Here is a 15971-nt window from a genome sequence, read left to right as displayed (position 1 = left end):
TCATTAACTTTTACAATCACCCCCTGGCTTGATGTCTCTTTGTGAGCCTGTCTGACACTGTAATTCCATGATTTGCCGTCATACAGCAAACATCAGAATAAAAAGACACATGTGCCAGTGTAAAGTGGATTGGGTCTCCAGACGTGTTACAGGTTCATGTTTTTACTATGCTCTGATGTCTGAATTGAAAGGAAAATTGCCCATGTCTTGTCGGTAGTGTGACTTAGTTCTGGGATCAGGAGGTGTGAGCTGCGAGGAGAAGCCATGACAGGAATGTCAGCGCCTTCACTCTCTGTCTGCTGCAGGTGCATTGTTCTCTCATAACAAATGTTTAATAAGATGCTTGCTGGGAATGTAAGCTTAACATAGCGATCAAATGCCACTCGCTTGGAAGGAGATATACCAATTATTAGCACTATCCTCTTGTAAAAAGCTCAGATCTGCCCGGTTCGTTGAAGATGTTTCACTGTCATCCAATCTAAGAGGATGATTCAGCTAACAATATCTCTTTAGGTAGTTAGTCTTTATAAGCCTTGTATGCTTACTGAAACAGCATGGGGCAACCAACCGAGTGCACTGCCACTCCACAAAGAAAGACATGCAAAAAAGTGAGGAACAGTAAAACCACACCTGTTCTATATGAAGATACCGTATCCAGAAGAGAATATAATGGGCACACTGTAAAGTTCAATGATGGTGCTGGCTAAACATCCATCTTCAAATATACACAAATATATGAAGATACAACCGCCTGTACGAAAAACCAGTAACTCTGCTACTACATGAAACAGGTAGTTCCTTACGACAACATTTTAGCTCGTGTCCCCCAAGAAGAGAATTCCTATTGTGTGGTCTAGCACTTCAGTCTTGAATTATAAGGAACTGGTGTATGTAATCCTAGATCACTGTTCATCATTAAAAAATTCTTCTTTTCATCATTTACTGTACAGTAGAAAGAATTGAACATGTTTTTGGCATGCCCCTTTATTAGCCAGAGCCGTATTATATGAAGGGCATACATGGCCGTTGTGTACTACGGTAATAATAACACACCACTACGACATGGCCAATGTATAGCGGGCCTTGGGTTTATTTAACTCAGGAATTCTCATTTGAAACTATTTCCTTCCTTCCTTTCTTTTTTCTCTCTCTCTCTTTCTCGCCTTCTTCCTTCTGCCTTTCTAAATTTAGTGGAAAATAAGTGTAACAACCACTTCCTTTCTTTATTAATCTTCCTTCTTAATTCCCACTTCCTCTTTCTTCTTACTTTTTTCCTTCTTTCTCTCTTCCTTCTTTGTCCCCACTTACTCCTTCTTTTCGGTCTTTCCTTGTCTTCCTTCTTTCTTTCTTCCCCCTTCCCGCCCACTTTCTTTTTCTCTCTTTTTCTTTCTCTTCCTTCTTTCTTCCCCTTTCCCTCTATTTCTTTCTTTCTTTTCTTCCTTTTTTCTTTATTTCTTTCCTTCTTTCTTCCCCCTCTACTCCCTATCTCTTTTTTCTCTCTCTCTTTCTTCCTCTACCTTATTTCTTTCCTCTTCCCTACCTTTCTTTTTTCTTTCTTACTTTTCTTCTTTCTTCCCCTCCTTCCCTTTCTTTCTTTCTTCTCTTCCTTTTTTCTTCCCTTCTTTCCTCTTTCTTTCTCTTCTGTTTTTCTTCCCCCTTCCTCCCTCTTTTTTTTTCTCTCTTTCTTTGTCTTCCTTCTTTCTTCCCCTTCTCTTTCTTTCTCCCCCTTCTCTTTCTTTCTCTTTCTTTCTTTCTTTCTTTCTTTCTTTCTTTCTTTCTTTCTTTCTTTCTTTCTTTCTTTCTTTCTTTCTTTCTTTCTTCCTTCCTTTCTCTTCCTTCCCTCTCTTCCTCTTTCTTTCTCTTCCTTCTTTCTTCCCCCTTCTCTTTCTTTCTTTCTTTCTTTCTTTCTTTCTTTTTTCTCTCTTTCGCTCGTTCTTTCTTTCTTTCTTTCTTTCTTTCTTTCTTTCTTTCTTTATTTCTTTCCATCCCTCCCTCCTTCCTTTCTACCTCTCCTCCTAAAGTGTTTCCCAAGGACAACAAGATCTACTGCCATATTAGTGACTTTTTAAGTAACTTCTCAGGGACTGCTGTAACCAAATGACAAAATGCCAATTAAACTACAATCACCAAACTTTGTCCGGGGCGGTGCGCTCTGCTATTACTCCATTCGTATGTTTTTGGTGGACATTCTCTTTCATTCTAGGTTCAAATCAAAAGAAAACATCAAGCGCCCTTCTGTGGTGCCATATAGTGCCATGTACGGCCAGTTTGGGGTCTCCAATCTTTGATTTATTTTGCAGTTTTAGTCATAAAATTATTTATGAGATCTTCAGAATTAATAGTTGGCTTTTTGATTTCGATCCGTCGACAGCTGACCCAGTTAATAATTGGCAATACACTTCTATTCGCCCACTTCAAAGACACAATCCATCGCCCGCCCCGGGTTCAGCGCCGTCCCTATCTAGTCTATTTTCTTTTGACTTTACTGTGTTTGTTATACGCTTTGATATATAACCACAATTGCTCATTTTTTTTCCTACCAGTCACTGATAACAATGCGAGAGGTTAAACTTCAGGCATTTCTATTTCTGGATCCCGCCATTAAACCCGCTTTTTTTTTTTATTATAACAATAACTGTTTCTTTTGAAAACCCCAACAAAGTTACAAAAAATATATTTTTTATTGTGCGGCGTGTATATTAGACGGCTTGTTATTGCATTGTGGTGAAAAAAAAAAAAAAAGGCCGAGGAGGAGGAATTTGTATTGTAACGCGCAAGTGTTTCCTGTACTGCTCACAATTTCACTCCAGAAACTGCTTTTTATAACAATAAGAAAGTTATTAAGGCATCGACTTGTTTCCCGTCTGTACAAAGGAACCATTTTTTATAAAGGAAAAAATGGAGCCAAAGGTCTTTGATGGAGTTGCCCGTAGCAACCAATCATAATCTTACTTTCATTTCACAGCTTGCCTCATAGAAATGAGAGGTGTATTCTGATTGGACACATTTTTTTTTTTTAATAACTTTATTAAAATGTGTACAATAAAGAGTTGACAAAGATGATTTATCACTGTCTTTGTTGGCCATAGCAACCGATTACATTTTTTTTTTAAAAAACGGGTGCTATAAGAAATGCAAGCCGCACACAATGATTGCTTGCTGTGGGCAACCATGACAGTCACATTTGTTGTGTCGTTGACCCTTATTACACAATGTCAATCAAGTAAATTCTTGCATTCTCCATAATATAATAATTACAGCTCCTCTTTGTGCCATTCCTTTGTTATTCCTCCTGGAAATATTTTCAGAAATTGAGTGTGTATTATTATTATTATACTTCAAAGATTTCAGCATTTCTATGGGCATATACAGTGACAAAATATATGCTATCCATTGAATTTCACCTCTTTTCCTCTATTATCTCTCTGTGCAGGCTATCATCTATGAAGGACAAGATAAAAACCCCGAAATGTGCCGCGTTCTGCTCACACATGAGATCATGTGCAGGTAACAACAACAATAATGTGTGCGAGCTACCCCAGACTGAAAGCTGCTGTATCACTATGATATATACAGTCATGGCCCAAAGTGTTGGCACCCTTGAAATTGTTCCAGAAAATGAAGTATTCCTACCAGAAAATGATTGCACTTACACATGTTTTGTTATACACATGTTTATTTCCATTGTGCATATTGGAACAACACAAAAAAACAGAGAAAAAAGACAAACTGGACACGAAACCCCCAAAATGGGCAGGACAAAATTGTTGTCACCTTTCCAAAATTGTGGGTAAACAACTTTGCTTCAATTGATGCTCGTATAAAGTCACCTATGGCAAGTAACAGGTGTGGGCTATATGTAAATCACATCTGAACCAGATAAAAAAGGAGAAGTTGACTCGATCTTTGCATTGTGTGTCTGTGTGTGCCACACTAAGCATGGAGAACAGAAAGAGGCGAAGAGACTGGTCTAAGGACTTGAGAACCAACATTTTTGAACAATATCAACAATGTCAAGGTTACAGGTCCATCTAAAGAGATCTTGATGTTCCTTTGTCTACAGCGCGCAACATAAACAATACGTTTACAACCCATGGCACTGTAGTTAATTTTGCTGCATGTGGACGGCAGATAAAAATTGATGAAAGGTTGCAACGCAGGATAGTTCGGATGGTGGATGATCAACTTTCAAAGAAATTCAAGCTGTCTTGCAGGATCAGGGTGCATCAGTGTCAGCGCAAACTATCTGTCAACATTTGAATGACATGAAAAGCTATGGCAGGAGACCCAGGAGGACCCCACTGCTGACACACAGACGTAAACAAGCTAGACTGCAGTTTGCCAAAATATATGTGAGTAAGCAAGAATCCTTCTGGGAAAGCATCTTGTAATCAGAAGAGACCAAGATAGAGCTTTTTGGTAAAGCACATCATTCTACAGTTTACAGAAAATGGAATGAAGCCTTCAAAGAAAAGAACACAGTACCTAGAGTAAAATATGGTGGAGGTTCAATAATGTTTTGTGGTTGTTTTGCTGCCTCTGGCACTGGATGTCTTTTGTGTGCAAGGCATCATGAAATTTTAAGATTACCAAAGGATTTTAGGTGACAATGTAGTGCCTGGTGTCAGAAAGCTGGGTTTGCGTCCTAGGTCGTGGGTCTTCCAGCAGGATGACCCCAAACATACTTCAAGAAGCGCCCAGAAGTGGATGAAAACAAAGCACTGGAGAGTTCTAAAGTGGCAACAATGAGTCTGGATCTAAATCCCATTGATCACCTGTGGAGAGATCTTAAAACTGCTGTTGGGAGAAGGCACCTTCAAATATTAGAGATCTGGAGCAGTTTGCAAAAGAAGAGTGGGGCAAAATTCCAGCTGAGAGGTGTAAGAAGCTTGTTGCTGGTTATAGTAAGTGATTGATTGCAGTTATTTATTCCAAAGGGTGTGCAACCAAATATTAAGTTGAGGATGCCAACAATTTTTCGAAGCCCGTTTTTTGAAGTTTTGTGTGAAATTATGTCCAATTTGCCCTTTTTCTCTATTTTTTGTGTTGTTCGAATACACACAAAGGAAATAAACATGTGTATAACAAAATATGTGTAATTACAATAATTTTCTGGGAGAAATACTTCATTTTCTAGAAGAATTTCCGCCATGACTGTGTGTATATATAAGAGGGCCTCTGTGCAAGAAGAATATTTGGGCTCTTTGCAGTTCAAAAGCTCATCATGATGCACAATTCCACCTGTCGGCTGCACAGGTTGTATCAATGGTATGTGTGAAATATTGTATACAGAAAGAAAAGGAAAGAGAGCATTAAATTTTATTTAAAAAAAATTACATATCTTTAAATTACATTTTAATACTATTTTTACCAGTGTAATTTCATTTTTTGCTTTATTTGGATCTGACTGTAAATTGATTCTAATTATGCATTTATACAGAAAAATATCATCATTACTGAGTCTAGATCAAATAGATTTTTAGATCGTGTATCTATCTATCTACCTATCTATCATATCTATATCTATCTATTTATCTATCTACAGTGGGTACGGAAAGTATTCAGACCCTTTTAAATTTTTCACTCTTTGTTTCATTGCAGCCATTTGGTAAATTCAAAAAATATTTTTTTTCTCATTAATGTACACTCTACAGACCATCTTGACTGAAAAAAACAGAAATGTAGAAATTTTTGCAAATTTATTAAAAAAGATAAACTGAAATATCACATGGTCATAAGTATTCAGACCCTTTGCTCAGTATTGAGTAGAAGCACCGTTTGAGCTAGTACAGCCATGAGTCTTCTTGGGAATGATGCAACAAGTTTTTCACCCCTGGATTTGGGGATCCTCTGTCATTCTTCCTTGCACATCCTCTCCAGTTCTGTCAGGTTGGATGGTGAACATTGGTGGACGCCATTTTCAGGTCTCTTCAGAGATGCTCAATTAGGTTTAGGTCAGGGCTCTGGCTGGGCCAGTCAAGAATGGTCACAGAGTTGTTCTGAAGCCACTCCTTTGTTATTTTAGCTGTGTGCTTATGGTCATTGTCTTGTTGGAAGGTGAACCTTCAGCCAAGTCTGAGGTCCAGAGTACTCTGGAAGAGGTTTTCATCCAGGATATCTCTGTACTTGGCCATATTCATGTTTCCTTCAATGACAACCAGTCATCCTGTCCCTGCAGCTGAAAAACACTCCCATAGCGTGATGCTGCCACCACCATGTTTCACTGTTGGGATTGTATTGGGCAGGTGATGAGCAGTGCCTGGTTTTCTCCACACATACCTCTTGGAATTATCACCAAAAGGTCTATCTTCATCTCATCAGACCAGATAATCTTATTTCTCATAGTCTGGGAGTCCTTCACGTGTTTTTAGCAAACTCTATGAGGGCTTTCATATGTCTTACACTGAGGAGAGGCTTCCTTTGGGCCACTCTGCCATAAAGGCCCGACTGGTGGAGGGCTGCAGTGATAGTTGACTTTGTGGAACTTTCTCCCATCTCCCTACTGCATCTCTGGAGCTCAGCCACAGTGATCTTGGGGTTCTTCTTTACCTCTCTCACCAAGGCTCTTCTCCCACGATTGCTCAGTTTGGCTGGACGGCCAGGTCTAGGAAGACTTCTGGTGCTCTCAAACTTCTTCCATTTAAGGATTATGGAGGCCACTGTGCTCTTAGGAACCGTGAGAAATTCTGTTGTAACCTTGGCCAGATCTCTGCCTTGCCACAGTTCTGTCTCTGAGCTCCTTGGCCAGTTTCTTTGGCCTCATGATTCTCATTTGGTCTGTCATGCACTGTGAGCTGTGAGGTCTTATATAGACAGGTGTGCGCCTTTCCAAATCAAGTCCTATCAGTTTAATTACACACAGCTGGACACCAATGAAGGAGTAGAACCATCTCAAGGAGGATCAGAAGGAAATGGACAGCATGTGACGTAAATATGAGAGTCTGAGCAAAGGGTCTGAATACTTATGACCATGTGATATTTCAGTTTTTCTTTATTACGTCTATCCATTTATCTATCTATCTATCTATCTATCTATCTATCTATCTATCTATCTATCCATCCATCCATCCATCCATCCATCCATCCATCCATCCATCTATCTATCTATCTATCTATCTATCTATCTATCTTTCCCATAACGTTCTCATAATTTCAGCTGTCTCGAGACTCCTTTACCCTTGTATAGATGAGGATGTTTTTTCTGTATACCGCCAGGCAGAATTCCCCCAATATACTATATGCAGTGATCGGAGATACTCACTTCTGCACGTATATAGATGGACAATAACAGTTAGGATTGACAGGCACTTAGCGCCCACTTCTGCTCACGCTCCTATCCCCCCCCCCCCCACCCTAATGCATCCTTTGCTTTTTGCTCCCGGTGTGGTTCACAGTGTTTACCATCTTGTTGGGTTACTTTACTGATGGTATGGATTTTCCCTTTATAAATACAAAGAAGAGAAAAGAAAAATCCACAACTCACAGCGGGAGAATCATGAAGCTGTTGAAGGCAAATTATGCTATTTGTACAGTATACTTTAGACAGGAAAGCCATATTTAAAATGTCAGGCGGCTAATACCGGAGATTACCATTTTCCTCGCTGCCTACAGACCGGTAAGAGATGCTGTTTATTTGCTTGGCGGCCAGGCATTAAACAAAGCTGCCACTTCTGCGCCGCCAATGTTATTTGTTTAACCTTTTCAGCGCTGTAAAATGCCAATCAGCTGTAGAAAGAGATTAAATCTGAACAATATTCAGTTGTTTTTTTTTACGGCAAATTAAATTAAAAATGCAATTTACAGGCGAAAATAAGTATGATGTAATTGTTTTATATCACCATACAAAGCGACTGTCCCAAAGGCATATCTTAAAGCTTCTTGGATCCAGTGCAAAATCTATAACAGGGTCTTCGCCAATAGAGCAGAGGGCCCCCTTAGGCAGTGGCATAGTACCCAGGGCAAGGCAAGTATTTTGACTCCTACCCCAATATTGATGTTCCTAAAGCCTTCTTTTACACACATGATGTCATCTGAGTGCCCTTTTAAAAAGTATTAATGCCCCCTTAGTGCCCAATTATTGCTGCCCTCTGAGTGCCCCCTTCGAAAAGTATTAATGTCATCATTGAGAGGTCCCCATAAAAAAAGTAAAGCTTCTACTCACCTAATCTAAGTGACCCCTTTTACCCTGCACACAGAGCAGGCCGGCACAGAGGGCTTAATGGAGGGAAGTCCTTCTGCCACCCGTGCCAGGATCCTGATATTTTGTGGCCTTAAAGATGGAGTCACGGTCCTGCTCTATCTACCACCAGATCTAAGTGTATCATCGTCGTATTGACACCGACATAGTTTACTGTGACACTATCTCAAAAATAAGGGGCACCCACCCAACCGGAAGTCTGCCCTGGATCATGGCCATTGAAGATGCCACTTGTTAATGGGTGCAACATTTCGACACCACCCCTTTATCCATTCCCCTCCTACACTACAACACTGCCTTTAGGCTCCTGGGACCTTAATAGTTGGGAATGTTTACTTTCCCCTTCTCTTCCTAGTCTATCTCTGTTGAGCTTGCAATTTTATTTCATTTTTTTGGAGGGCTGTATAAAGTTATTTCTTGATCCTAGGGTCAGAGGTGGACATTAGTGATGCGCGAACGTGCTCTGATAAGGCGTTATCCGCCATGCTCGGGAGGTAACCGAGTGTCTTCGGCGTGCTCGAATACTATGTTCGAGTCCTCACGGCTGCAAGTCTCGCAAACACATGAAGGCAATCCCTTCATGTGTGGTGGCTGTCGAACAGCAACGAGACATGCAGCCGTGGGGACTCAAACATTTTTCGAACATGCCAAAGACACTCAGTTACCACCTGAGCATGCTCCGATAACACCTTATACCAGCACGCTCGCTCATCACTAGTGGACATATGAAAGAATCTCAGGTTGGACACCAATAATTTATAGGATGTCATGAGGGCAACAGGCAGGAGAATGAAATGATCATGGTAGGTTTTATTGGACAATTCCCTGCTTTTCCTTTTAGAAGTAGAGGCGGCTAGTAAAGCTACTTCTCCTCTCTCCACTAAGGCCGTGATCACACTTCCTTTACACCTTCCACTTGTCTTTTTCCATTTTTAGGAACAAACAAATGGAAAAACATAAAAACGAATCCATTTTAGACAAACAGAAGCGGAGGGGTACCAATGAGTATTACGGGATCAGTACCGGTTTTTAGATCGGAAGAAAAACCACATCCTGCAGAACTTTTTCTTCTACTCTACAGAAACCATGATAAGGACCCTATACTTCCATTTTTATCAGTTATACGTTTTTTTTTATAGTGTTTCGTTTGTCTATCACTAAAAACGGAACGGATAAACCGAGTGTCTGATCGGAAGTGTGAAAAAGATCACTGGGACCCCCATAAATCTTGGCAAGCAAAAGAACTGTTCAGCTTTTATCTACTGTCCATTTGCATGGGCCAGTAATAAATAACTTAAAACCTGCTAAAAAAAAAAAAAGTAAAAAATTAATAACAAGGTCAATAAAAAATGTTAAAAAAACAGAACTACCTATCAATGTGACATAAAATGGGCTCGAACTCGAAAATGTTAAATTTTGCTCAATTTTAGGATGCAAGTCTCATTTGTCTACCTGTGCTCATATTGACTGATTACCTCTTAATTGGTCGTTATGGAAGATAGCTTTCTTCGGCTACAATATATTAGAATTGGATACGGGTCAGAAATCTTCTCTTCCACCTCCGGAGAAGGTAAAGACGCGTTAGTACGAAATCAGAGGATCAGGGGAAGTGCTGATTTTGCACATGGAGCTTTGGTTATGAGCATAAAATTAGAGTCTGCTCACCATTAATCAGCCGGGCTAATTGCTATGCACGGCCATTTGCCATATGGTGTGAGAGACAGCCTGCTTCCCCTAAGATGAAATTCCCTGTAACCAGACATGAAATAGTGAAAGCCCTCTGTTTGGAAATGGCTTGTTTTAGAGATTTAATCCCTAAACAACTTTCTGCAGGGCTTTCTGTCAAGACTAACAGCGCAATAAAGCTTTGCATTTATGTGACAAAGGGAACAAATTTATGGGCTACTAAAACATTCCTATGGGTAGCGCTTTGAATTCAGATGTGGAGTGGGTATTTTGGCCGCGAGATGATTGGTTTACTTTACAAACAGGTAAAGAGGATCGAAGGGTCAAGTGGATTCAAGAGTGGTCGCCTTTTACATCGTTGTATCAGTTTTAGGAATGGCGAGGTGTCCAAGCGGCCTCTATTGAGAGGGGATCGTCATTTAGCTTTCTGATGCGTGCATTTAACAATTTTGATAATATTTGCAAAACATGTCCATATATGCCTTTCAGAATCCGGCAAAGCAAAGACCTAAACCTGGCTGGATCTGCTGCCACACAGGTGCTAGCAAGAGTCATCTAGTGGGGTTGGCCACTACTTTTTTATTGATGTCCCTTCCATCGGTGGAGGTATGACGCCTGTCACCTTCGCCAATTAGCTGTTACCGACATCGGCCAAAAGTTTTCAGATGCTGCCAGAACATAGCAGCTCCTGCATTTCTATAGTGGCTGAAGTCCAGGTACTTCAGATCCACCCCTATATAAAAAATTAAAATGTTGTGGATCTGCAGTATCCGACCTCGGCCCCTTAGAATTTTGATGAAGCTGCTGTGTTTCGGCATCATCTCAGACCTTCTGGCACTGGTAACAGTTGATTGGCAGGGGTGACGGGGTATTGGATCCCCACCAATCTTAAGGATAGGCCATCAATAAAAAATTTGTGCCTAAGAGGTTGTACCATAAAGAATATGTATAACTTATCCACAACTTTGTGGCCCCTGTTTTTGTAATCCCAGTGACCCTACATTTGTGACTTATCCTGTGCATGGATGATATATGATATTATTTATTGGACAACCCCTTCAAATTGAAACAACTGCCTGGAAATATAAGTTTCCATTGTGCCATGTACATGCAGACTGGATAACAGCTAATGGCATCGGTGTAGCGTATGGGCTTCAAAGAAAGCAGGGCCTACTCTGGAGGCTGAAGGATTTTATAGACACGTAAGAAGACAGCAATATATGATATCCATAGTCATGACTATATTGGGAATCGGTGATGCAGTCCCACCCAGTCCTGGAGCCATTATCCCTTTCGTCCATATGAGAAGACCAATTCCATTAATAACCTATGATGGTTGGGGCCCTGTTGGAGATTTTGGATTGGGGACCACAAGCTTCAAGTTGCCCCACTGATAATACCTGAGATTCTTAATGGCCTCATGCACTTCTACGAGTGCCACATTATTGCTTTGTACAACACGGAGCTTGTGTACTTCCTTAACTCTTAGGTTGAGATATCTTGAGTTTAGTGGCAACCTTTTGGGGCAAGTTCTGTATAATCATCCTCCCTTTTCTCAACCACCTCCATTCCCCTGTGTACCTTGTCTATGCCCCATCCACATCCACTGAATCTGCAGACGCTCCTTTCCGTGAGGTTTTGGAAGTCTTTGGCGGTGCCCAGGAGACTTTCCAACTCCTACGAGACTGTAGGTATCGCCTTTTTTCCTGGACGGCTCCCAGACATTTTGGGAGAGTTGGCAGTCATGAGATAACCAACTTTGAAAAAGAAAAGTTTGCTTTCTAACGTAGGAGTATTGCAAAATCTTCTTTTTTTTAATCAAGGCTAAGGATATCTCAAGCCAAGAGAAAAGGTAGAAAGGACATATTTCTATTGAGCTGGGCATAAGGTCTAAGCCATGCATTGTCTGAACTCTCCAAATATTTCATTTCTCCTCAATGCCAGATGCAAGCTCCTTTTTCTAATTTTTCAGCTCCTTACACACAGTTCTATTTTTCTGATTTTCCGAACAACCCTCTTCGTCCCTGTCATAGAAGAATGTGGCCGTCCACCAACTCAATGTGTCCCATATGGCTCAACCTTGTAGAAATTGGTTGCATTGTATGAGAGATCAAGGGCAGCTATAGAGATGACTCCGCAGGGCACAAAGTGGCATTAGTCCAGCTGGCAGGGGGTATCTTATTTTTGAAGCAGGACTGTCTTTGCAAAGCCAGAGGCTTGATCTGCACTAGATGAAACCATCATTTATGAGAAATCAAAACCTTTCCACTGTTCTAGTCACCGGGACAAATGACTTTCCTAAACGACTCGTCTGGAAAAGTACACTAGTTTTATTTCACTGTAAAGATTAATGAAATATGCAATTGTCCCGGTGGCGGAGGCCTGAATTACCATGCTATATGGAAAGTGTGCCGGAGCCTTCTACTAAACAAACCCCATAAATCTCGATTTCCTATTTTAGCTATTATTGTAATTATTGATGATGGATTGTGCTCTTGATATCAAGTTTTGTAGAATTTTTATTTAATTTCGAAGGCTTAGAAAGCATGCTTTATTAGCATGGACCTATTTTCAGGAGTCCTTCTCAACCACCGCATAGATGACATCCTAGAAGAAAACAAATACTCTTAGCACTTAAAGGTGGGGTCTGACTTGTGAAAAAATTCTGGGATTGATGTGGATGTTTTTTTTTTTAAAAAGGCAACTGAGGCCTACTTATCTGCTGTAACACCCATGGATCCACCAAAGAATACTCTGCTTGCCTGGATGGTCAGGTGGTCAGGTGACTGGATCCAGTGATCTCCTTTCTCACCTCTATTTTTCACCCTCTACCCATGATTTACGTTCTACTATCATGTAGCTTCCTCCATAATTCGAAACTCCCATTCTCAGAGAATTTTCAGGCTCAAAAGTCCGGGTCCCCATTGTTTTTAGTTGGATTCTGGTTCAAGTTTGGGTACAGTTCTGGTACCCGAACCGAACTTTGGAATAAAGTCCGGGTTGGGTACCAGAACCCGAATTTCCACTGGTCCGCTCATCCCTATTCCCGGGTCAAACGCTGTGTATCCAGTGCTGCTCCGGTGATTGTATATAGGTATTGACAGCGCTGCAGCCAATCCTTGAACCGTGCATTAGTGAGCTACTGAGCTTAGTGATTGGTTGCAGGGCTGTCAATGTGACGTCACCACTGCAACCAACAACAGATACCGGGCTGCAGGTAAAAGTTTTCAAAAGGTAGACAACCCCTTGAAGGCAGTGGTGGACACATCATTGGTGCAACCAGGGGCCCCTTTCTACCTCCAAAAAAGGTGGAATGGTTTATAACCATGATCTATTGGACTGCATATGGTCCATATATCGCTCTTGCCCACGGGCTTCTATCTTTGTCCGCCAGGTAATGAAGGAATATTCTCACTACATTTTGGATCTTACTGAAAATCTCCTTGTGTTAAAATTGGATTTTTTTTTGCACCGTAGTGATACGTATGAAAATGCTTTGTACTATAAATTGGCGAAATTTACTGTGAATCCTCCATGTGTGATCATGGCCTTAGGGGTGAAATCCTCTGTGACTTTCCAACCAGCAAAAAACGTTATTCATGGCTTCTCTTAACGCTCTCCAGTAAATTTTATTTGAATGCTTTGAAAGTAATATCTAAATTCGATATACGGAAACTATGAAAAGGCGTAAAGTCGGTATTTCGGGGGATCCATTTGCTGATTTCTCAGGCTTAATAGGCCGGCAGCTGTGCTGGCCGAGGTTCCAGTGAGTAATTAGCCCCCATGCGGCTTTACGTGTTTTCTGACACAGCTTCCAGGTAGCTCGGATTCCGCTAATGTGGCTGCAATTGGAACCCGCCGTCTCAATGAGGCTGAATTTTGCGGTACAGCCATAATACTGACGTTTTCTCCTTTTTTTTTTCCCCCCGCAGTCGCTGTTGTGATAAGAAGAGCTGTGGGAATCGGAACGAGACGCCATCCGATCCGGTGATTATTGACAGGTTGGAGCTGCCTTTATTTTCTTCTCCATTGCTGATCCTCATTACTATGAAACACCTGGCCCATGCCGCTTCTCGGAGCGGGGGCGTCGGGCAGATGAAAGCAGCGGTGACGGTTGGGTACGGCACACTGTAGCGCCATTAGACGAGCGAGCACCCGACCACATAACACCTTCTCTGCCCTTTCCAACATCGGTTCCGTAATGTCGCACAATCTCTAATTGCTTTTCAAACTTAATAAAGGTTCCAAAACCAATCATTGGGATTTACCGTTAAAACGGGGGGCCGCCAAACTCACCGTGGTGGCTTGTATTAATCAAAGCTGGAGGTCACAACTTAATACACGGCTACATATATATGATATTCACATTAGACTTCTCTCCTAATGAGTAAAGTAACTCGGAGATCAGATCTATTTAATTGCCATACCTAGATTTACACTACTTAAAGGGGAATCTCCGAGAGGGCCACTATTTTAATTGGGGTCATAGAACAAAATAATTTATGCCCATAAGCAAACTTTCACTATTAGCCGGTATGCACACATTAAATGGAGGCTATTATCAGAAAATGACCTAGGTTTTTATGTTACATGTATTTTTTTTCTTTAATTTGGCAATGTTTTTTAATAACTATATTAAAAAAACAGAATTAATAAACTTGCAATTTTCACACTGGCCATTGGGGCTTTTTTTAGACTTATACTTCCTGTCTTTTTAGGAAGAGTTTTCAACAGCCTCTTTATCAGCAGAGGCAGGATTACAGTGACAGGTTAGCACAGGATCCACCAATTTCCCTGCTACCCCAGTGAACACACTCATTAGATGCCTCAATACAAAAGATGGGGTTAGAGTCTGTAGATTGTGGCTAATGTACATGTGCATTTCCTGATAGGACAGGAAGTATAAGCCAAAAAAAAAACCTCCAGTGGTCAGTATGAGAATTGCAACGTATATGTTTGATATTTTTAATACAGATTGTAATACCAGTAAAAAAAAAGTATGGTGAAAAATAATAACAAAAAAAAAAAATAAATTTAACACCAAAACTAAGAAAAAGAACAAAACTCAAATGGTCCAATGGAAAACAAGTATTTCTAAAGTAGACACGTCGGGAGAAAATATCTATCATCCATATCTGTGTCCCCAATGAAAATACTGACTGGTCGGAGTAGGACCCGCAAGTGTTGTAATAAGAACTGGTCTGTAAAATAGGATATCCCTGAACCCAAGTATAAAATCCTTAACTAAAACACAAGCCTACATTTGGATAAAGGCAAAGAAAAATATCACATCGGCTCACCTTGTCCAGATATCCTTCAATCTTATTAAGGGTGCGGTGCACAGACAGAGACCACAAAAATGATCAGGTAGAAGGCAGGAACAACAACCGCAATGGAAAGGACTATAAAATCATTATTTATTAGTAATTATTAAAATATCAATAGGGAAAAAGTAAAAACTAACACAGTAGGCCTACGCGTTTCGAACACTAAGGCTCTTAATCATTAAGTGCTCGAAATGCGTAGGCATAGTGTGTTTATTTTTTCCCATGAGTTTCGGGCACTAAGGCATTATTAAAAGTCTTAGTGCTCAAATCCTGTAGGCCTTTATTTTTCCTATGCATTTCGAGTCCTAGGGCATTATTAAGAGCCTTAGTGCTCGAAACGGGAAGGCCTAGTGTGTTTATTTTTATTTTGTTCCCTTTTGATATTTTAATAGTTACTAATAGAAAATGTTTTTTAGTCCTTTCCATTGTGGTTGATGATTTCTTCCTGCCTTCTACCTAAATTTGGACACATAAGAAAAAGTCACTGCTGCTTTCATGTTGAGGGCAAAAGCCCACCCACTGCTTACGACTGAAGAAGCTATTTTGTGGCCTCAACCAAATCTCCAGGGGGAATTGTCATCAGGACTAAACTGGATTTTGAACACAACCCATGGTTTACATCTTCTGGCCTAAACCATTTTTGGTTGTGTTCACTTGGCCAACAAAATGGCTGTCTTCTTGACATTGGGTGGCGGATATTTTTTTGTTACCTACAATATACGCTTGGGCTTGAATTGCCTGTTTGGATTCGATCACATTTG

The 15971-nt window shown here is 40.7% G+C and overlaps 1 protein-coding gene across 2 annotated transcripts in view; it reads left to right on the top strand.

Moving 5' to 3' along the window:
• Positions 1-15971, top strand: part of EBF1 (EBF transcription factor 1) — a 454089-nt gene that overhangs the window by 24211 nt on the left and 413907 nt on the right. For both annotated transcript variants that reach the window (XM_077266443.1, XM_077266444.1), the window contains exons 5-6: positions 3434-3507; positions 13816-13884. In XM_077266443.1, the coding sequence (XP_077122558.1) occupies positions 3434-3507; positions 13816-13884 (143 nt within the window). The remainder of the gene's footprint in view (positions 1-3433; positions 3508-13815; positions 13885-15971) is intronic.

This window comes from Ranitomeya variabilis, chromosome 5 (genome assembly GCF_051348905.1).
Source record: "Ranitomeya variabilis isolate aRanVar5 chromosome 5, aRanVar5.hap1, whole genome shotgun sequence".
NCBI lineage: Eukaryota > Metazoa > Chordata > Amphibia > Anura > Dendrobatidae > Ranitomeya > Ranitomeya variabilis.
The sequence above is the reverse complement of the archived record's forward strand: the minus strand, read 5'-3'. Positions and strand labels throughout refer to the sequence as shown.